Below are 23529 nucleotides of genomic sequence, written 5' to 3'. Positions count from 1 at the left end.
TCTATTTTTTAATGTTGCGTAGTTTTTTCTAATAGTTTCTGAACCCTCCCAAGGAAAAAAATTGTCAGTGAGAATATTTAGTCGGAAATAGCACGTACTAAAAGTAATCGTCTCAGGAAATCCATATACCGGGTGACGCAACAAAGTGAGAACACTGTACAACTTTTAAACGGCTTGAGATAGCCATTTGAATGTTGGAAGGGTTAATATAGACTGAATGTCCAATTGTTTGGCAATATGTATTCAATGGTTGCACTTCCGATTTGAACGGAAACGACAGTGACTTTCCACTTTTAAACGGCACAACCTATTTTGTTTTTTTTTAATTTTCATTTAATTTTTGAAAATTGTGTGTAGGAGGCTGTGACCATCATAAATACTATTTACCGGGTCACCTGATCATGAAGAAATCTAAATGAAACTTTTCTTGTAAAGAACTATTATTTTTTTAAGTTAACCTTTTTTTTTCAAATAACAAAATAATACTTTTTTTGCCACATTTTGACATCAAAATTTTCAAAATTCGTTAAAAAATAAGTCAAGAGGAAGAAAAAAAAACAGATAAGTAAATACATTTTTATAAAAACAAAATATTTACTTACGTGGCTTTGCTTCTATTCTTATTAATTGTCAAGTCGGTAAGATTAAAAAAACCGAAGAAACTCTCGACAAGCTCATGCAGTTGAAAGAAAATACATATTAGCATTAAAAAAAAAATAAATTCAAAATATACAAACGGTCAGAATTTTCAATCATGCCGACATGATGATGAATAGAAGCAAAGCCACCTAAGTAATATTTAGTTTTCCTTCCTGCGAGCTTATTTTTTAACGTATTTTGAACATTTTGGTGTCAAAATAATGCAAAAAATGTACCGGTTCTAAAAAGTTTTTGTTCCTAGTTATCCTAAAAAATTTATAGTCTCCTAGACACAATTTTCATAAATTAACTAAAAATTTTAGAAAAATAAAGAGAAAAATCGTCCTATCCTATTTTCGTTTCGGCTCAAACCGGAAGTGCAACCATTAACTACATATTGTCAAAAAATTGGACATTCAGCCTATATTAACCGTGCCAAATTTCAAATCTCTAGCTCACGCTGTTTAAAAGTTACAGAGTGTTTATACTTTCTTGTGTCACACGGTATAGAGGTGGGAGATTCCATATATATATTGGTAAATATTTGAAATTTACGTAATAAATTTCTTTTACTGGTAAGGGAAACTTTAGGTACGTGAAAATATGCATTCGTGGTTCTGACGTAGAAATCATGCAGTATTTTAGAGTGCTGTATTACTGACAAGACTTCCGGTTTTGGGAAATAGAATCAAACTGGTTTAACACATAAGTTGTGCAATTATTGCCAGACTATTTTTTAAGTGTATTCCTTACGTATATCGATGAAATGATAAATTTTCCATAATTATAAATTGTTGAAATCTGAGGCAAATGCTTTTTTCTACTCCCGTCTGTAAAGTACCTAATTACCCACCGATCTAGTGTGCGGGAAGCGTTACTTTACCACGTCAGTTTCGTTTCCCACGAATCCGAGCCATTTCGGACATTTCCGGGATTGTACCTCACGGATTTGGGACCGATCGGATGTTTTCGTAGATATTTCCCACGCTTTGAATTTTGACGTTCATGTCAGTGAATGTATTTGTGTTGTTTTGCGAAAATGTACTCAAAAAGTAACAGTCGTAGAAAAAGTATATATAGTATGCAACACGTTCGGTAAACTTTTTCTCACTCGTTTATTAAAAACTCGCTCCGCTCGTGTCAAATAAATTCGTGAGTCAAATGCCGTTTACCGCACTTGTTGCATAATATTTAAAAAAATTATAATAATAATTTACTTCAATATATTTATTAGTATACCCCATTATTTGCGTATTACCGAAAGATTTCTATCGCAAAATTTGATAAATCGAAACTGTAACTAGAATAAAATAAAATGCGAATTTTATTGAACCTGTCGTACTCAAAAATGATGTTTTTCGAAAAACAGAAATTGCAATTATTAACTAAAACGTAAGCGGAAAAAACGAATTTTCTGTGCCATTTTAGTTGAGCGCTGTAAATCTAAATTCTACTTTAACCACAAAATTAATAGCGAAATGTAAGATTATAAGTTTATATCGGCCGAAACCTAATACTCCTTTAATTTGACGTGTTGCGATGATAAATCCCATCGCGGCGCATTATCCGATGCAATATCTGTCACAGAGCCGCGCAATTAGCGATAAAACTCGGTCGAATAATTAATAGGCATTAATAAAAAGGTTCTGCCTCTATAATACGCTTCGGCACAGTCACGAATTATTTCTGCGACATAATCCTCTTGTAGCTTTATTAAGGGAGTGAACAACATGACACCGCGCAGGATAATGAAGAAGGGAATAATCCTGCGTTAATTCACTTAGTGACGATATATAATTTTCTAATTAGCGTTTGTTCGGCAACGGGTGTTATTAAATTTGGCTCGAAACTTTAAAAACTCGTCCACATCTTTTAACAACACTTTTCCCCACATTAGAGATGTTTTTTTTTTCTGTATATACATGGTTAAGTGTGGCCTATTAGACGTTTATGGAGAATGGCTTACGCTAACTTAAGTAAGCGAATATGAGCTACCTATGCAAAATATTTTTGGCCATGCGGTGTTGCATGTTGATATACTCGTAACGTATATAAGAACAAGCTGTATATTACATTTTTAGATTCTAACCAAAACAAAACATTTCAATTAAACCGAATTGAACTAATCAGACATGTCATCAGGGACCAGACTCTGGCCTGCCATGGTGGTGTTTTTCTTAAACAAATTTGTCTTTGACGTAAATAAGCTCAATATTCCGCTATTAGCGTGTTCGATTAAGAAATTGTAACAGTGAAACTAAAACACCGGCCAGAGCCTGCTACTCAGATAAAATGTGATTAATTCTCCTAATCCTTTAATTGCAATATTTTGTTTTTTTTTTTTTTGCTTCTAACTCGAAAACCAGTGAAAATAGATATCCCATAGTTTAGATGGAAAATTAATTGCTCATTTTCGTTCCAATATAAAATATGGGGTATTCCATTTAAAATTCGCACCTGACATGGATTTTTATATTATATATATTATATTATATATATTTTTACCAAATTTCTTAAAAAGTATTTTTTATCTCCGTATAAGGAATTGTGTGATTAAGAATGTAATAATATACAAAAAAGAAATGTTTTCACTGCTTCCGCATTTTTCATTTTACAGACAAACCTTTTTATTAAACTACCTTATAATTTTCAAAATTTTGGGAACACGATATATGCATTTAAACTCAGCCTTCATTCTAAGCATGCGCAAGCTAATTCCGTTCTTAATAACATTTTGGTGAAAATGATATCAACGAAATTTCAATCTTGATCGTTCCTTGGTGAAGAATATATTATTATACACTCCGTTGTATCGAACACCAACAAAATTAATGTGTAATAAATCGATGGACATTGCGGATATAAAAAAACTAATCCATGCACAATCTTAGGGTCGCCACTAATAAAAAAAAAATCTCACGGGGAATTGCCTTTGCCCGTGCTCCACTATAGGAGTCCGTAAAAAAGGGTAAAGGAAGGTAGAAATACAACAAATTAGGTTTAAATATTTTAAGACAATGCAGAAAGAAGAGCAGGTATCCCATAGAACAGCCGCTACGTTCAGCGTTAATATACTTAACGGTGGGGCTTAGTGGCTCTCGCGGCCCTTGTTGGCTTTTAAAGGACAAGCGGAAACAAGATTTAAAAAAGTATCTAGTAAGTAAGACTTATGAACCTAGGGACTTCAACTGGAACCATCAATAGTCAATTCTGTTGTCAAAAATCCAGACTGCACTAACAATAAATGGACATTCAACGCCTTTGATCGGAGCTTTACCAGAAGAACTACTTCAGCCTCCCATAAATTAAATATTCCAGTATGCGGTTAATATCGTTGGTGCAAACTAGCTCTTATGTTGCTGGCATCCCAAAAACCCCCATGGCACTTTACTGACGTGACAGATAGTGATAACCAGATCGATATCTATCGATTAAGGAGCTGTTGATGTTCCAAGGATAGCACGTCCCTATCAAACGCTCTGGAATGTTAATGTTTGATCTGAAATAGTCGTGGAGGTCAATCGAGGACCAGACCACCAGGATATTGCAAACCACGAGGCCAAAATCGCCAACAAAAAGGGAAGTAACCTCAATTAATTGTTTACAATTTTAGTGGTAGCAAGATATTCCGATGGTCTTAGAAAAGAGCAGACATTTCGAAAACAGCAAGCATACTTTTTGAAGAGTTTAGTGTTCCCGCACTCATAGTAACAATACAAAAAAGAGAGCCCACTGTCATTCACACGCCAAAAAGAATCAGACTGTTTCATTTTTTTGGAAACGAGTAGGTATAGTAAAGCGTTATTTTTTTTTAAATCGTATCAATGATAATCAATTACTGATAGAAGGAAACCGCAGCGAACACCTGGTCTATATTGTATTGCGATATAATAAAATACAATAATATCGGACATAGATTTGATTAGATTGTTTGTATGTCATAAATGTAAAATAAATTAACTACTGAAACTTGCACCTAATTAGTTGAATAATCCACCTATTGCCATAGACGCCATTTTAGTAGAAAAAATATTTAAAAACAAATAATTAATAATTAACATTAATCAACAATAAAGAAAGCTTCAGAACAAAATGCCGAAATGATAATGCGGTATATAATAATCTAGTTGTATTTCTAGCCATAAGGTTTTGCGACTTCCTCCATATTACTTCTAGTCCATCAAAACATATTAACTGAAAGCTATGATCATGAGTAAAAAGTTCTCAAACTAGATACTGACATAAAGAATAAAATGTTCAGCTGAAAAAACACAATACTCTTATAATATAAACTGGTTTTAACCACTTAATAATTAGTTTAATATATGTGACAAGCAACTGCGCATAAAGTAGGTTATTATTAACTTTCTATGAAAATTAAAATGGCCTTTTTTAAATCTCAAAATTGTTTTTAACTTTTGCATGGCTATTACATGTCTAAAAGCCGTTTCTGGAAAGATCGTTACAGAATGTCTTTAAAAAAAACGACAGAATCGATGAGCAGTCCAGCTGTTGACCTACCGGTTTTCCGTCACATTGAACCTTTTTTTTATACCAGGAAAGTTTAACTAGACCTCCATTTTTAAAATCGAAACTGTCTAGCAGCGCAAAGGAACGAGCAAAATTTATTTGTTTGGTAGAATTTTATTATACTCCGGCTACCAACTTTATAAAGCCTTTGTATGATCGCACGAATTGCGGAATCGTATAATCGATAGACCCTTTTCGTAGGAGATAAATAATAATTCAATTTGTATACCAAAGCCGACGTATGATAATTATCATGAGTGACTGGAACGCGATATTTCGCATATCTGATATTAATTTTGTGTCATCGGACGACAGCATTATTTACAACATCGCTAGGGAATAATAGTTATTACGAAATGGTCAGCAGCAATTAAGCATCGCGGTTGGTACTAAAGCGTGTAACTTGTTAAAGCGCTTAAGTATTCTTACCATTTATATACCGGGTGTCGCAAGGAAGTGGGAACACTATAACTTTTAAACGGCATGAGATAGCGATTTGAAATTTGGAAGGGATAATACAGGCTGAATGTCCAAATTTTTTGACAATATGTAGTCCTGTTGACCTTCCGGTTTGAGCGGACTGACTTTCGAATTTTAAATGGCACGACCTATATTTTTTTGCATTTTTGAATTCAGGAGATCATTCTACGTAGGATAGGACGGTTTTTCTGTTTTTTTTGTTGTTTTTTAATTTTTATATAATTTTTGAAAATTGTGTCTAGGAGGCTGTGACCATAAATACTATTTACCGGGTCACCCCATCATGGGAAAAATTGTAAATGAAACTTTTCTTTACTTGTCTAATGGCAAATAGCATTTAATGTAATGAACTATTAATTGTTTAGCATAGCAAGCAAGCTAGTGGGAACAAATACTTTTTAAAACCGGTACTTTTTTTACAACATTTTGACACTAAAATTTTCAAAATCCTTTAGAAAATAAGCTCACAGGAAGCAAAAAATCATAAGTAAATACATTTTTATAAAAACTTTGCTTCTATTCTTATTAATTGTCAAGTCGGTAAGATTAAAAATGCAGAGGAAACTTTCGATAAGCAGTGGAAAGAAAAAAACAGATTGGTATTAAAAAAAAATTCAAGGTAGAATTTTGATTCAACGATTAGAATTTTTTTGTTGCGCACGTTTGCGGAAGAACAAGAGAATAGAAATATTTTTTTCCTTTCAAATCTGTCATTTTTTGGGATAGTTAAACACAATATTTTGAAAATCTGTTAGAAAATAAAACCTCCACAATGTCGGTAGAATCGATTTGAAATGGTATATCAACGTGTGTTATTGTAAGACAAGTTTTACATTGACACAAAACATCACATTGATTTATTTTGGAACTGAATTTTGTATTTATTTGATTTAAATAAGTGCGATAGATATTTACTTAATATCCAGTTTATTTTAAAATGAAAGTTTCATAGAATGTTTTCTTGTATACGACACTCCCTGGCTCTAAAAATTACATTCGCTGTGTTGAGATTAGTCTATCCCCATAAACATCAGGTAGGTGTTAGTGACATCTCTAAAATTATGGGGAGGCGCGCCATCCTGCTGAAAATTCATATTTAATGTCATGGCAAGAAGTAAATGATCTAACGAGTCTTTTAGAAATTGTAAATATCGTGCACCATGCAAAAAAAAACAGGTCCAATAATTCGCCTTATTATCATTCTGGCCTAAACATTGATTCCCATCCCATTTCTTTACTTATAATTAAATTATTATGTCAATTATTTTGTGGATTTCTCACTTTCAGTTCTAGTTTTCTAAAGAAATAATGTGCAGGAGGGCGACGTCCCGAATAACGGGCTGCATACAGTGTACGGGCCTGCCGAGAGTTTTTTCTGCATTCCTCGTATATCAGAAACATATCAACTTTTTCTCCATTTGTAAATTGATTATTTTTTTCGATGATAATCCAAATCGATAACACGACAAAATCGATAATCAGATAAAAATGTACAAACTGTCAGAATTTTCAATCTAAGTAATATTTTGTTTTTATGAAAATGTATTTACTTATCTGCTTTTTTCCTTAATATGAGCTTATTTTTTAAAGGATTTTGAAAATTTTGGTGTCAAACTGTTGCAAAAAAAGGACCGCTTTTAAAACTTTTTGGTTCCCACTAGGATGCTATCTGAAAAAACTAGATTATCCTAAAAAATTATTAGAGATATAATTTTTACAATAATATTTATAATTTTTTCAATGATCAAGTGGCCCCGTAAATAGCCACAGTCTCTTAGACATATTTTTCAAAAATTAAATAAAAATTTAGAAAAATAAAAAAAAAGAGAAAAACTAACCAAAACTATCCTGAATTTAAAATGCAAAAAATGGAAGTCGTTCCATTCAAAATTCGAAAGTTACTGTCGTTTTCGCGTAAACCGCATATTGTCAAAAAATTGGACGTTTACCTTATATTAACCAATCAACCAATCAAATCGCTATATCATACCATTTTAAAGTTATATAATGTTCCTACTTTCTTGTGTCACCCCGTAGAGTTATTTTCCGCTTTTCTTGTCGTCGTTGCCCCAAAACATTTTTTCTTTTATAGCATTGTGGAAGCTGTGAAAATAAACTCTTCGATGGTTTTGGAGTTGTCAATTTCATTCTGAATCAGTTTCATTCTGAATGTACTCAATTTAATGTCAAATTCTGTGAAATTGCTGTTCCGAATTGAATACGTACACTTTTTGCTACGTCTTGCTCTACTTTTAATTTCAATGGTACTTCTGCAAGTTCATTGTATATCGATGATTATAAAACTTACTATGTGTGTATTAACTATGTGTATGCAACTTAAGTTTATGTGATTAATGTTGAACTTCAATCAGCATATTTCGAGTTTGTTGTTAAATTCTTAATAAAGCAGAGTCGTGTTGTTTGCGTTGACGCCCTCATATTCTGCCACCTCTCAGATTACATTTCCGTAACTCTGTTTAAATATGTCCTCAGTTTAATGTTCTGGAAAAGCATATGCGCTTATAATTGTAACATAGTGAAATTTCAACGTTTCGTTTAGTGTTAATAAAGAAATAAAAGAGACCGGGTAGTGCAACGCGAACCCATCTAGGGAATCGAGAATCGTGTTCAATATAGTTAAGTTCTTTTCAACGAAACCGGATAAAATCGCCCAAGGAAGCCTGGACATCGATCGGGACCCGAACCAAATACAAGAAGGTCAGGAATGGAAAAGGTTCGTCGGTTCCATTAGAAGGAAGGTTCAGAGGCATGCCTCGTCGTCGAAGTCGTGCGAAATCGGGGCTGCCCAGGCCAAGGGCGAATCGCTCTCTCGCAAAAATTCCCTAACGAAGGTATATTGTGATTTAACAAAGTTTGCTCTCCCAAATTTGCGAATATCAACTTAAAAAACGCGTCCTCGTATTAGGGAAACAGTCTCCACAGAAATAATCGCTGTTCCAAATTGTAACGTAATAATTACTAAACAATTTTAATTAAAACAGGCACTCTATATGATTTTGTTCTCCCTTTAAAGAAACAGTAGACATTGTAGACATTCTTTTATTTAAATTTGATTCTATTCAAAATTTTTAACAATATTACATTTTGAAATAGAGCTAATTTAATCCACTACATAAATTAGACTGACAACACGCAGTGTTTACATTAGACTGATAAAAATGATAAGTCGATACATTTTTCCATTATAACAACTCTTGAAAACAAAGAAAAATAATAACGCGTTTAATTTCATTCACGCAGAAATACAGTTTTTTCTTATTAGCCAAACAATTTTAATAATATATTTGTGTAGATTGCTTAAAACTTTTGAAGTATAATCTTTGGCAAATACTCTGTTATTAAGTTATAGAATTTTAGATTACCTTTTAAAAATTATTTGGTTTGTTATTTTGAATTTATGATTCTACTTATTAAAGTTTTTGAGCCCTATTTGTAGTTGGAAACAAAAATATTCTATATTGCTCTTTGCAAATCTAGGAAAGCAAAACTTTAAATTCGAAAAACTGGTTTTAGAAACGGCACTTATATATTCTTCGTTCCAGGCTGATCTATTGAAAAAGGAAAAAAGCGAGGAAAAAGACAAACGCAAAGCAGATAAACAGCCATTGGCAAAACAAAAGTCAATCGGCCTCGAAGCCACGTCGTCAACTAAAAGCGACTACATTAGGGCATTAAGTTTTAGAGACAAAACTAAAAGTGTTTCCGCGAAACATGACGAATCTAGTTTAAGTGCGCCCAAACTGGGCGAAAAAAGTGTTCGAAAGAGTGAAAAGAAAGACATACGACATAGCTTAAGTTTCAGTAGATGTAGGCCTAGTTCTAGCAGCCCCAAGGGCAAGGAGGGAATTAAGCAAGATGACTTTTTGAAAGCAACTATGAGGATATTTCTTGTGGTCTCGCCGCCCGTCGGAAAGCTACAGGTAAATCCCAAGTGACCAGTTTCTACTTCGGACATTTTGATATCATTAAAATGTGATAAAAGGAAAATTCAACATGTTTTTGTGCCTTAAATGTTCTTTAAGTACCGAGAATGGAGACTGTACTCGTTATTTTAAGTAAGTTATTTTAAGTAGCTACTCACCACAATGAAAACTTCAAATTCCGCTCGTTGTGAGTTTGGTAGTTTGCTCCTTTGAAATTAGATGGACAAATTACCACCGATTCAAATTTTTAATTTTATTCACTACGCCAATACTTTTTATTAACTACTTTCTTATTACCTTTCACACCGTAAATGCAATTTATAGTGGTTACAAAATTGTCTATTCCAACCCGCGTTTCGTAACTCCCGCAACACTCCACTTAAGTAATCCAAGGTTTACTAACTGTCTTAAATAATTAAAGAGGAAATCCGAATGTAATGCCGGAATCCCGGACTTGAAAAAGACTATAAAACGAAAAGCCCGCATTTGGAGCCAGTTGCATTTGCGAATTTAGCAGCTCAATAAATTTCTGGAGAGTCTTTGTTGCTTTCAATGGTGTTTAACGAAGTGTTCGTTAAATAACACTTTCTCAGAGCTTTTCCAAAAATCTTCAGAAATGTTGAATGAAAAATTTCGGTCCGTTTAGCTATTAGTGGGGTACTTAATCATAAGGTTAAATTAAAGTTCCTCTAATGGATAGAAACGATGATTGATAAACAACTGAGACCGCTTCGGGGTTATATGTCTGGTTCTGATAAACTTCTTCAATCAACGAATTGTGGTATAAATAAAATCTTAAATTTGACACAACTTGTTGACGGATGATATCTAGACGAATAAACTTGACGAAAACCTGGTAACATGAATTAACTTCCACTAACCATCCAATAAACGAAACTAATAATGAATGATAAATAAATAAAAATATTATGTCACAACCGGAACCTGCCACACTAAAATGTTTGTTAGGAATTCCTAGTCATTATCTGAACCAAAATCGATTAATGTCCAAGTATAGACTACTAAATGAAGTTGCTTTTGATTTCTAGAGTTTATTTTCAATTCACTCTCAACTAAAAGTACAGGTTTTTCGAAATGTTTCTAGTTCTATCATGGCCTTTGAACTCGTTAATAAAAATATATCCAATTGTCAAATCAACTTTACTATAGTAAATCAATTTAGGTAGGTAATAACTCATGTCCAGCACAATAGTAAAGACAATCAGAAATTTATTTTTTTAACTTAAGTGTTTTTTACTTTATATCATAGAGATGGCGTTGTAGTTACACTTTTCTAGTTCTATCTTGGTCTTTAAGCTCGTTGTAACAGTTAATAAAGGTATATTGTCGGGCCAACTTTACTATAATAATATTTAGGTAGGTTAAAGTCCATGTAAATCACATTAGTAAAGACAGACAGAATTTTAATTTTTTAGCTGAAGTGTATTTTACTTTATATCATCGCTATCGGTAGCTAAGTTATAAGTAATAAGTTTATAATATACCTGGAGAAAGTTGAGCATACTTAGTTTAAATCATTTCTATAATAAATATGGCCACATTGTAGATTGGGGCAGGAAATTTGGTATCTTTGATGCGCTGGCGGACGAAAAATATTCACATTTGATAAAAATTAATTTCCTTTTTTTACGCAATCTGGAACCATGAACAGCATCCACCCCTTAACACAAAATTGAAAATTCTCTTCTCGATCGGTTTAATTCGATTTTCCATACGTCTTTCAAGCTCTGGAATATTTAATATTTATTCATTTAAGAATTCGTATTATTATCTTAGTGAACAAATGTTCTGTCAACATCGACCTGACAAATTCGTTTGTTTGGTGCAGTACTTAATTTTAATTAAGGAAATTTATTTTCAAAAAAAATCTTCTTCGTCGCTAGAAATTTATTTTTTGTAAATGTCCTTCCTACACAACATTCAGAAAATATACGTGGCGCCATAATTTTTGTGAAGTGTTTACCGTTATTTTTAGAATTTTGTGGGGTGTCCGCTGAAAGGATTAACGTGTTAATCTTTCACGAAATATTAACGTACCCGCATGAATTATCGATCTCTTAATGTCGTTTTCCACATATACACCTGAGGCCGTAGTTAGTTTCTAATTAGCCAATTTGTCCCGAGTCGCCTCTAGTTGGATTGCTCTGAATAATAGAGCATCAGACATCGCGAGCAAGTCTATTATTTATGAATTTCCTTTTCGCCAATATTTCCGCTCGCCTCACATGTACATGTAAATTCAGTTTGTTCGGTAGTTGCATTCGTAATGTTGCACTAGTTTCCACTGCAACAATAATTAATTGAATATCGAACTTCCCCTTTGTCGTATGTTCACATATTAAGCTCATATGGCTTTGGAGGCTTTAAATATACAGTATTTTTAATTTTGACCTAAAAACCACCCAATATATTTTGCCAATATTGCACGAAATTGTATAAAAATACATCAAGTTTGCATAGCAAGCAGGTCATGGCCTGCTACAATTTTTTGGAGTCTATTTTTATTCAAGTCTCAGGCAAAATTGATCACGTCCTCTTTTCCCTAATTTCCTAATCTTAATCAAAAATTATACCTAATTACACAACTTCAAAATGCGAATTTCAAATTCACTGCATTTCTCAAGTGCAGCTCAAAATCGTATCAGTTGTGTTATTTTTTAACAAAGTTACTTAATTAATTTAAAAAAATATTAAATAAAAACTACAATTTTCCTCATGAACGCCATGTATAGGGGAGGGTGGGGCAATTAAGCTTTTTAAGTTAAGTTAAATCCGTAGAATTATTCAAAAAATAACACTTTCAAAAAATTAATTATGGTTCGCTTATAATAATATGGAATAGCTTTTTCTTAAGATTTTTAAGCGGTCCATTTGACTCTTGGTATTACCCAAACGGCGAAAAATGTACAAATAACAACAAAAAAATTGGTTAATTTTTGAGGTGGACTTCTTTGCCCGAGGGGGCCGCCTGCCCCACCCTCCTCTGATTTTTATCTGCATTTTGGTTGTGAAGGTTTTTGGTTAATTGACTTGATTTGATACAATTTAAAGGCGCACTAGCCTTAAGGTTGTTATGAATTCCCATTTTGTTTCACTATGGTTAATCTACGCAGTTATTCGTTTGGTATTTGCAATCCTCATCTTTTTGAAGCAAACGTTGTTAGATGTTAGAATTTGTTTATAGCGAAAAAACCGCCAGCAAGTCTTTTTTAGTTCACCTGAATCGGAATAATAATTTTGATTATTCTATGTGAGTTTGCAATTTTTATTTAAAAAACAAAACAAGCTCTCATTTGGTTAGTATTGGTTAGTTAAATAGGATTTTTTTTGATAATCTTCAAGCGGCATGCGGGAATCCATATGCGTTTGCAACTTCTATTAAAAAAAAATCGGCATGAGCAAGATAAAACTACCACCTGCAACTCTTTTTTTGATCACTTAATTCGGTAAAACAATTTTATGCACACATGTGTTACCAATTGCTATTTTAAAAAGTCGCTATGGGCAAGACAAACCAACACTTGAAAAAACCGCAACAACTTATCTTATAACTTATCTTAATAACTTGTGTTAAATGTCACAATAAATAGATCTATTGTAAAAGTTAGGTTAGTTTTGGTTACTTTCAATCAGATTTATATTCTCTCTCTTAAATCGCCTACTCTGTGAGGACCGTCACAAAATTGGTTGGTTTATGAGGTAGGTCAATTTTTTTGGCATTGCCAAATGTCATTAAAATATTTTACGTGCATTATTTATTGATCAGTACCCAGAAAAAACTCATATTTCATAAAAATGTTGTTTACCCAGGGGATATTTGTTTTTAAACTCTAGCGATTTAGTCACGCTACATTTCAATTTGTCGTTGCCTACGAAATCTAAGCCGATGCTGTATTCACTTAATTAATTGCCAAACGTCAGTTGAAATTAATTTTTCGACCGGCAATCAAATCCCTCTATATAAAAATTTCTGCAAAATAGAGAAATAAATGATAGCTTTTATATACAATCGATTTTGCAAGGCATTAATCAATGCCATATTTTACGAGATGGCTACCGTATAATTTAATCATTTTTTAGGAGGGATTTTGTTATTTAGGAGTCTCTTTCTGGACGAAACCATCGATACAAGCTTAGGTATATAAATGCGAGAACGCGGTCTGCTTATAAGTTTAATCGAGCAGAAGAGATAACTCACATGGCATGGAAGAAGCGGCGAAATTAACCGATCGAGAGTGTGGTTCTGCGTTTTTTGCCGTATTTGACATGTTAAACTTTAATCAATCTCAGATCAAAATAAAAAACTTAACCATTCAAGCCATTCGTTTAAAACTAATATTTATTAGATGAAAAAGTATCGCGGGATATCATTCCAATTTCGTCGGAGAAGACGTTTAAAGCCACCGAATTTTACGAAAAACCAAGACAAAGAAAGGCTATTTCGCCTTGCATCCTAAATTTTATAATAAATAACCCCTCTTATCCCTTGTTCATTTTGCTGCCATTTTTTTTGAACTACATACCATTCAATAGCATGCTCATCAGTTGTTATAGGGGAGGTAGCTGTTGATAAATGTAACGGCCCACGTTTATCTTGGGACACTACCTTATCTCAGAAACTATAGAAGATCAAGCGAAAAGTTATATACAAAAATTAATTGGGGTAATACAATATTCAATGTTTGTTCAAATCAAATTCAATATCAATTTTCTTATTTTAAATGGAATACCTGGTATATTACTCCATGTTTGAATTCTATACAAAACTTTAGACATATTTTGTGTATAATATCATATACCTAAGTCTAACCGTTTTTGACATTCTGACATATTGAAAAACTGTTACAATAATTATTATCTTTTGTAAGCTATAATTTTTTTTTTATCGTTCCTTAATAAAATATTCACCAATGTTATAGCGTTTCCTTAGTCTTATTGTGTATAAATAATCTTTCATCATAAGCGTATCGGCAACTATAAAATGGTAAACATAGTGGCAGCACTTTAGCACTTGTTGTTCAAACGCCGTCATAGCCACCTTACACTAACTGAACTTATATGGCAACTGCATATTATTTTTCATTGCAAATGTTTAACAGGAAATATTTGAAAAAGTAAAAATATTTGGTATATACAGCCTTATATAAAATTTACTTACTTTTTAATGCAAAATATGACAAGATTATAAAAACGCTCAAATATTTTCCAGCTAGGGATATAGGGATAGGGAATTTTAAACAGCCGTTCGGTTTTTACCCAGACCATTAAAAAACAAGACGCATTTCGGGTTAAATCTTTAGGGGTCTCTGCAAAATGCAACATAATATTAAGTTGCTTTTTGTTATTTAAAATATGACGACGTGTATTTTTTTTTCCTTCAAAGTTTCATATATTCTAAAGTGTTGGTAAATGATGTCAAGATCTTTTTTTTTTGGGCGCATTCTTAATGAAAATTTTCTAATATAATCTCCAAGAGCCAGCGTCCGGTTTTTATTGTTCGATATGTAACTGTCTAACATATCAATCTATTCCTCTGTGGTAAACATGATACGCAAGCAAGCGAATAAATTAAAATTATAAACGATAAATCAATAAATTAGTAATGTGTCAAAAAATATTTTCATTATGACAGTAATCAACAACAAAACGCACGTCCAAGGAGGCAGCGTTCTAAGACTTGTATTTTTTGAAATGTGGTCATAGCCAACTTATACTAACTGAACTTATAGAGCACCGGCATATTATTTATGATCAATCTTTTTTAAAATTGTCTTAATTTTTAAAGCAAAATTTGACTAGACTATAAAATTTGGTAGTTTCCATTAAAAAAAAAATGCCAGTTTTTTTAATTTCATTTTTAATGTTATATTTTGCGTACCCTGTATTAATATGTATCGAAAGTTCTTATGAAATCCCTTATTCGAGTCTCTTGTCTACAACAAAACTTATTCAAGTGAAAAAATAAATGCCTCCGAATGAAGAAATTGGCAGACATTTTAAGGCTTGCAAACATCATTTTTCTTATTAAAAAAAATGTCAAAAATGGACTTAGGTATAGGATATTCTTATTATTATTATACAGAAAATGTGTATAGAATTTTATATAGAATTCAAAAATAAAGAAGAAGAAGATAAACAGCCCACCCACATATCGCTAAAGTCATTGCTGGTACACATAGCTTTGGATCGAAAGGTTGTTTATTAAATCATTTAACTTTACAATAAAATTCAGAAAGATCTTTTTTAAACTAGTTAGGATATACGTTCTTTTCTTTACTAATAGGAGAAAGAACAGCACTACAACACTTATTGAAAATTATTTAAAACTTTTTCACGACAACGCGACATTTGTTGTATGTTATCTGCAGAAACTTAGAGTCGTATTTATAGTTATGCCCTTTTCTTTTAGTGTGGATTGGTAAGCATAACCTTTAAACGTTAACAAAACTGCCGTCGAAGTCACGACTGTAAATTCGACCCTTAGTAAGTATTGAATTGAATTGAATGGTTAAAAAAATTGGCATGTTGGGAGAAAATATTGATCAGGCTGCTCAGGGTATCCCTTTAAAACTTAGCTTCATTAACACTTACTCCAATTAGAACGTTTCTATTCAAAACACTGATGCTATTTTGACACTCGTTAAATCTGACAGTTCTGCGTCTGTTCTGCATTCATCGCGTTACTCAGTGAATTTATTTGTGCAGTAATTTTTTTCGCGATGGGCGTAGATTTTGTTGGGACTGGTCAATTGACTAGTCAAATTCGATTATTTTTTTTAAATAACATCTTATTATATATGTATTTTATTGACGCGAATTGTTAATAGACTGTTGCCACCATTACTAAAAAGGCTTTACAAAACCTAACACACTTGTTGCACAATATATGATCATAATAAAATTATAACGAATATCGTGTATCAAGTATTAAATAATAATCTAGCCGTTTGTGTCTGCTTTTGTAATTTTGAACTTGAAACAAAATGGAATCAACACATTATTCGCTATTCTCACAAATAGGGATTTCCATCAGATCCGCTTTTCAGGGTATTAAAAAGAGAATAACAACTTCCGCATTTCCTTTGGTATTAGTTAGCCGGATTAGGCATAATCTAAAATGTGTTGTTTTGCATTTCCGTATCCCACATTTTCAAAGGATTTCTGCCCCGGCTTTATTAAATCTTGTTTATTTGAGCGGCGGCGAGAATAGTGACTAGTCGGAGTTTAAGTCTAGATGTGGCCCAAAGTTTTCGTGAGAGTTAATTAATTTTCGGTATTAGATTTCCATATAACGTGTAGCCCCAAAGGAGATCACATTTCCAGATTGGGTGTGCGTATATTTGAAATTCAATTGTTTTCAAAATTGTTGATCTGGAAATTATACAATGGGATGGTAATATGGTAAATAAAACATATATAAGCGTAAGTACTTTTGAAGTTAACGAATTCTTAAATAAACCGCTTTTGCCATAATTAATTAACTTTTCAGGATCGGATAAACCGAAAGGGGTAAATTCTGTAATAATCATGCCACAATATTAACCTCTTTTCGCTTATCTACTTTGGAAGTTGATTAAGTAGGGAAATATAATTTCAGTCACAACTTCCTCGCAAAAGACCACACCAAAGCAGAAATATACGAGTGTGCCTAATTGTTTTCATCAATAATTTTACCAACTGTAAAACTGAGTATGCGCAACGGGCAAAATTGAAAACGATCATACCAAATGGTGTTTTTTAATGGCTCAGAACTTAATACAGTGCGATGAATTTTTCAATCTATTTATGTAATTCGCAAAAGATCTTTGAAGACATTAGTATTTCCCAATATACATAGTTTTTTTTTTCGTTTTTAAGGATTACAATATCACGGTATAGAACTACAATAGTATATGCATTCAATAATTATTTATCCTCAGATTAATCAACAACACATTACAGATTAAAAATGGACAGACTCTTTCATAACCGATAAATGTCACTAAGACATTGAGTCAGGGATGCAGTTTGTCCTCCTTACTATTTAATCTATGTAGCGGAATGGGAATCCCGATAGATGATAATGATACTCTATTCACATTATTTTTCACCGACGATCGGGCTGTGATGGCCCAGAACGCGTATGACCTAGAATTCATGATGAAATGGTTTACAACGAATATAAAAATTGGGGGTTACAGATGAGTCTTGAGAAGACAGAATACTTGGTAATAAACAGCGATGCTCGATTTGAAGTTCTAGTTAATGATGATGTAGGTAATAACCAAGTGGAGAAATTAAATATTTAGGAGCACTTGTGGATAAAAACGGGGTAGGAAAAACAGAAATAAAACACAGAATACAACAAATAAATAACAATAAAATATTTCAAATAAAAACCAAAAACGAGTGGGGAAAGCAATGGTGGAGTCAGTTTTGAGGTATGGATCAGAAGTGTGGACATTAAATGCAGATCTAAAAAGAAAGATCGTAGCTATAGTAATGGATTATGTCAGACGAAGCGCAAGAATATCACGATTAGAAAGAAAAACCAATGAGGAAGTAAGAACTCGAATGAAAGCAGAAGAAACGGTGCTAGATCGAATAGAAATCCTTGAAATGGTTTGGACACTTTTTAAGAATACCTGAAGAGAGACAGCTCAAAAGAATATTTCAGTGGAGACCACCAGGAAAAAGGAAACGAGGCAGACCACGTACATCGTGGAATAAAACGATCAAAAGATTAATAAATGAGCGAAATCTAGAGGAAGAGGAAGTTAAGTTATTACATCTTGTATTGTAACTATACCCGTAATACATATATATACTTTTCTAATTGGGCGGGCTACGTACATTTGGTCTTCGATATTTTTTCGTTATATTGGTACACATGTCCCTAATATATGTTCACAGTTTCAGGCAGTTTGCACGTTTACTTTTTTTATTTGCATGCTCGGCGATTTTCTACTTTCAGTTGAAGTTTTGGGCATAAAACGCGTAGCAGCAAAATTTGTTCCGAAATTGCTTAATTTTGAACAAACGGACCGTCGAAGGAGAATCGCTCAAGACCTGTTAAACGACGTCAATGATCATCAATGTCTTATATCTGGGGGCGGATTACTTTGAAGGAGACAAGGTCAATTTTGATAAATTGATAAATACTTTTTGAACAAACCTCGTATATTTTTTTAAAGGGGTTTATCCCGTTTATCAAACTAAATAGGTACAGATTACCATTAATTTGTTGTATTTTATTTCATTTACGACATATTCAAAACAAGGGGAGAGATTGAAAAATAAATTTCGATTTGTTCCGCTCCTTTTAAAATTGCTATTTTAAATTTAAAAATATCTATTTAGTTCACAGCAAAGAATATTAATGTTAAATCAACGCGATACAAATCGTATATTTCGAGTAAAATGTACGCCTGATTGGGGAATTAAAAAAAAACACATTTCGTGATGCGCATTAATTATAGCGCTTCGGCCGATCCCATTTCCATTTCCAAATATAAAACGCTGATTTACACCGAATATTAACCAGTATGAACTACTTTTTATTGTTGCCTTCCGACGTCCAAATGAATAAATACAAAAGGGATGATGTAAGCACAATTTTGATGGTTAGACGTGGACGATAAATCGTTATATATTCCTACGTTTTGGCATTCCTTTTACAATGCCATTAGTCTTTTTTAGCTTCAGCGAAAATCGAAGAATTTTAAAAGGATATTAAATCGTAGCCCAGTTACAGTCCAGCATTATTAATTCTCAGATCCACACGTATTTTTCACAAGCACAAGATTTTCATTTTAATAAAATTACAGTGACAATTTCTTACCGTTATTAATATTAATTAATTATTAATATTGTTAATATTAATTAATTATTAATATTGTTAATATTAATTAATAATATTAATTAATATTAACATTTAAGATTCTCAAAATTTCCATAGCAACCCTACTAAAAATCCAATTATAACCACAAATTTTTGTCGAATCTCGATCGGTCAGAAAATTTTGCGTCAAAACAGATGTAAATTAGGAGTAACGGGTGTAAAACATAGTCAAATAGTCAAATGTCAAATAGTCATGTCAGAACCAATCAAGACAAAACTTGGTTACCGTTAAATTTATTCAAATGTCCAATTCGTTATAAGATTTAATTACTTCTTCTTTACTTCTATTGACCACGACTGCTAAGATCATTCGGCCAGTTACTACTATAGTTCAATGTTAATACATGCGGGATTAACGATTTACACCATGTTTAAACATTAATACAAATAAGGTTGACGATTCGTGTTGGTCACCGACCAACCCTATCCGGCCTGGTTACCGGCATGTATGTGAAAGACAGCGAAACTGCGGAACAGTTATATCACTAAAAGACACCATCGAACGCAATAACAATTAAATGTTGAAAAACTCGGATTCTGTAGGCAGGGGACAAGAAACAACCTGCCTGGTGCAGTGCTACCCACAGAATCCCGTTTACTTCTGATACAAAATTTAATTAGTGTTTCGAATCACAAGTTAAATCACTGGCTTCGAAAAAAATGTAAAAGTAGTTTTCTCATTTTGCAACGTTTCTACTAAGCTACTAGGAAACCTTATTAATTTTGCTTGTTTCTTGAAAAAAAAAAAACTATAAATTATTGAAAATGTTAAAAATTTTGTATAACTATAACTATATGTTCCCGAATAAGTACCTAAACATTAGTGAGGCCGTATAAAATACTTGTTTGTTGTTTTTTTTTTCAAAATTGAATGATTTGAAAATAAGCCAGCGAAACGCATTCGCTATTTTTCCCCACAATGGGGGAAATTTATTCGAATATGTTTTCCATTAGTAATTTCGCCGCAGGATTTACGGGCTGAAATTTGAACGCGGTGGGAGGGTAAACACTTTTAGAACGCTGATTTTAAAAGGTCGGATCAAATTTTCGATGCCAGTTACAATATTGTTTTTGTGATACTCTGATGACATAGGCCTTTATTTGAATTAGCTAAACGCTTAATAACATAGTTCCGTTTGATATGGACTCAACACTTTGTGTACTTTTCGTTAAACAAATTACCACGGCGCTACTTACATATCTGATCATTTATGGTGTACGACCAGAAATTTATGCAGATTTAATGAAGATTTACTAAGACTTATCAATGGATTCTAACATCTCGAGTTAGAAAGGATTTACACCATTTTACCTCAATGCAAAAATATCTGAAAGCTATTGCTATTAGTACATCTTTTATTGAGCACGACTAGTATCTTGTGGTATAGCCAGGTATAATAATAAAAAAAATGCAACAAAGTTTGTTAGATTATTGCCTCGTTCTTCGCTGTTATAGCATTTTTTCTCAAGCATGATTAGGTTGTAAGACGAATAAAGAAAGCGTCCGTATCATTATTGTAATTTGTGATGCACAACGACTACTCCAATATTCTTTCAATAGAGCGCTAAATCGAATGGACGCAAATCACAAAACCTGTTTCCGTACCCTTTCCTCGAAGTTGAGAAATATGGCAGGACGTCTTGAATGTGAATGTTGGAGTCCGAAGTACACCTCTCTATCAATTGTTGTAATGTTGAAAAGAGATCATGAGTAATATAATTTTATTTTCTAAAATCAGTCCAAATTGAATGACCATACTAACGTAAACATATTTCATTTCAAGCTGAAATATTTTTTTAGCACCTATATGATTATTCGTTGTTTGTAAGTCTTCAATGGGCTAAAATAATTGGTTGAGGTTGAGATTTTGATGCGGATGTGATATGGGAATGCCTGCTAACATCTGCCTAGTCCAGTGGAAGGTCTTAATCCCTAATTATTAAATTGTTTAACCAATTTAACCATTATTAATGTCAACAAAATATTCTTGAAGTATCAGTTAATTATTACTCAGTGGTAGACATTGTGTCAAACATAGTGTACTTGAATGTATCTATATATCTGTTTTGTTTTGTTACTAGCTGTAATTCTTTCCTCTAGTTCATTATAATGGATGTTGAAAAAGAAGGAAAAAATGTAGGTCTGGCTATCGAAGTGCTAAAATAAAATGACTATTATTGCTATTATTATTTGCCACCGTATTCAACCTACCGATTACGTATGCAAAAATATAAGAATATTGAGATAGGACCTCCCAATATTACGTTACATTAATTAGCTTGAGGAATTCTGGTGCAAGTCCTGAATCTTCAAAATCAAATAAAATTATAATTAATTCTGATTTATCTTAAGCGATTTGTGGATTATTAAATACGTATGTATTCTCTTTTCGTCGGTAGCTGACATAGAGTTCAAGTTTACACAGTATTTAAAAGCAATACTACGATTAGTGGAGGAATGTGTGAATGATTTTGATATGTATTTTTTTTTATAATCCATCATAAAAAATGTAATATCCACCTGTGGATTCAGTGATATACCTATTAGATAATATGGAAGTCGTAAATACTGTAAAATTTTGTGCACCTTAGACTGCTATCACATTTTCTTTCAAAAGAGAGTGATCTTGGCAAAATACATGAAATTATCTCTTAATAATCGGTCGTAATTGTGACGAATAACAATTGGCAAAATATGATAATGTTATCCTCGGTACCCTAGTGAGGAAATTTGGGACTTAGCTTACGGTCGAGAGACGGACCTTTGGCAAATTGCGATCGGGTCGGCGTTATAGAGATTATCGTTCGCTAGATTACTTTCCGGCATTGGAAATCCAATTCCTCTCGCTTTCGGTATGATGTATCTTCCTTTATGCGCTTCAATTGTCCGCCATAACTCCGGAGATAAGGTACAATCGTATATAATAGACGTTTGTCGACCAATCGAATCTGTACAATAAATCGATGGCCTGTTTCGCAAATTCCTTTCCAATTTCCTTGTTAATATTTTCGGTTTGGAATGCGGACATTTTGCCAAGGATACCGCGAGAAAATGATTTTATTATAAACAAAAAAAACATTTTCTTTGCCATTACTTACTGCGTGGATCCAAAGAAGAGGCATTAGAAGCTACGCAGACCCATTGAAATGTATTTAAAAGTGATAAAAGGGTTGCCACAAAACTTGACATCAAGTGGATTCCAATAAATTTATATATATATATATATATATATATATATATATATATATATATATATATATATATATATATATATATATATATATATATATATATATATATATATATATATATATATATAAACACACAATATAAACGACGTTATTAACTGGACCGACTTAATGGCTGTTTTAACCAAATTATATTAGAATTCTGAAAGTTCTCAATATTCAGTTAAATTCAATTAAATTCTACAAGTCCTGTGAACAACAGCATTTATAATAATAGGAAACGTGAACTTTTTTTATTTCTTTAATTTCTTTGTTGATGTATGATGTAAGTTGCAATAAATAGTTCAAGTTGTGATACCCGGCTAATTCTTTTAAGCTACCCTAGCCGCGCGGGAATGATCGTGATGTCATACCGCTGTTTTTGGATCGATATGGCCACATGTTGTAATGTCATTCTCAGGTTATAGACCGAGAATTATATTATTTACCTTTATTTTTTGGTGTAAAGGTGTGTTTGAATTTATTCTACACCAGTTTCTATTTGTGCTTGGTGTCCTTTACATGAAAATAATTGAAGCAGTTCAAAAAGAATATTATATATCATTTCATCGTGTTTGAATACAAACCGTAAAACGCCAGATAAACTTTTTAGTCCTCTACCAGAAAATACAAGCCGTCGTTTTTTGTTAATATTATGTTCGGGTGTCACTTAAGCCTTAACCGTGCGAACATATTCAACTCTTGTAGCCTCCATAGGAATGAGTTCCTGATCTATAGAAAATAAAGGACACTAAGTTATCAATGCCAATATATTTTAAAATCAGTATTTTGGTTTCCACTAGTTTA

The 23529-nt window shown here is 32.6% G+C and overlaps 1 protein-coding gene across 6 annotated transcripts in view; it reads left to right on the top strand.

Annotated features, from left to right (window-relative positions):
• Positions 1–23529, top strand: part of LOC132696665 (pleckstrin homology domain-containing family G member 5) — a 160846-nt gene that overhangs the window by 60501 nt on the left and 76816 nt on the right. Inside the window, exons 2-3 of one of the 6 annotated variants that reach the window (XM_060661626.1) lie at positions 8210–8501; positions 9213–9590. The exons of 4 other annotated variants lie outside the window; for them this stretch is intronic. In XM_060661626.1, coding sequence (XP_060517609.1) covers positions 9546–9590 — 45 coding nt within the window. In that variant the 5' untranslated portion in view covers positions 8210–8501; positions 9213–9545. Of the gene's footprint in view, positions 1–8142; positions 8502–9212; positions 9591–23529 lie in introns of all 6 variants that reach the window. One more of the 6 variants, XM_060661625.1, reaches the window with a different exon arrangement.

This window comes from Cylas formicarius, unplaced genomic scaffold (genome assembly GCF_029955315.1).
Source record: "Cylas formicarius isolate icCylForm1 unplaced genomic scaffold, icCylForm1.1 PGA_scaffold_1__22_contigs__length_36826433, whole genome shotgun sequence".
In the NCBI taxonomy this organism is placed as follows: Eukaryota; Metazoa; Arthropoda; class Insecta; order Coleoptera; family Brentidae; genus Cylas; species Cylas formicarius.
Note: the sequence above shows the minus strand (reverse complement) of the source record. Positions and strands in the feature narration are given on the sequence as shown.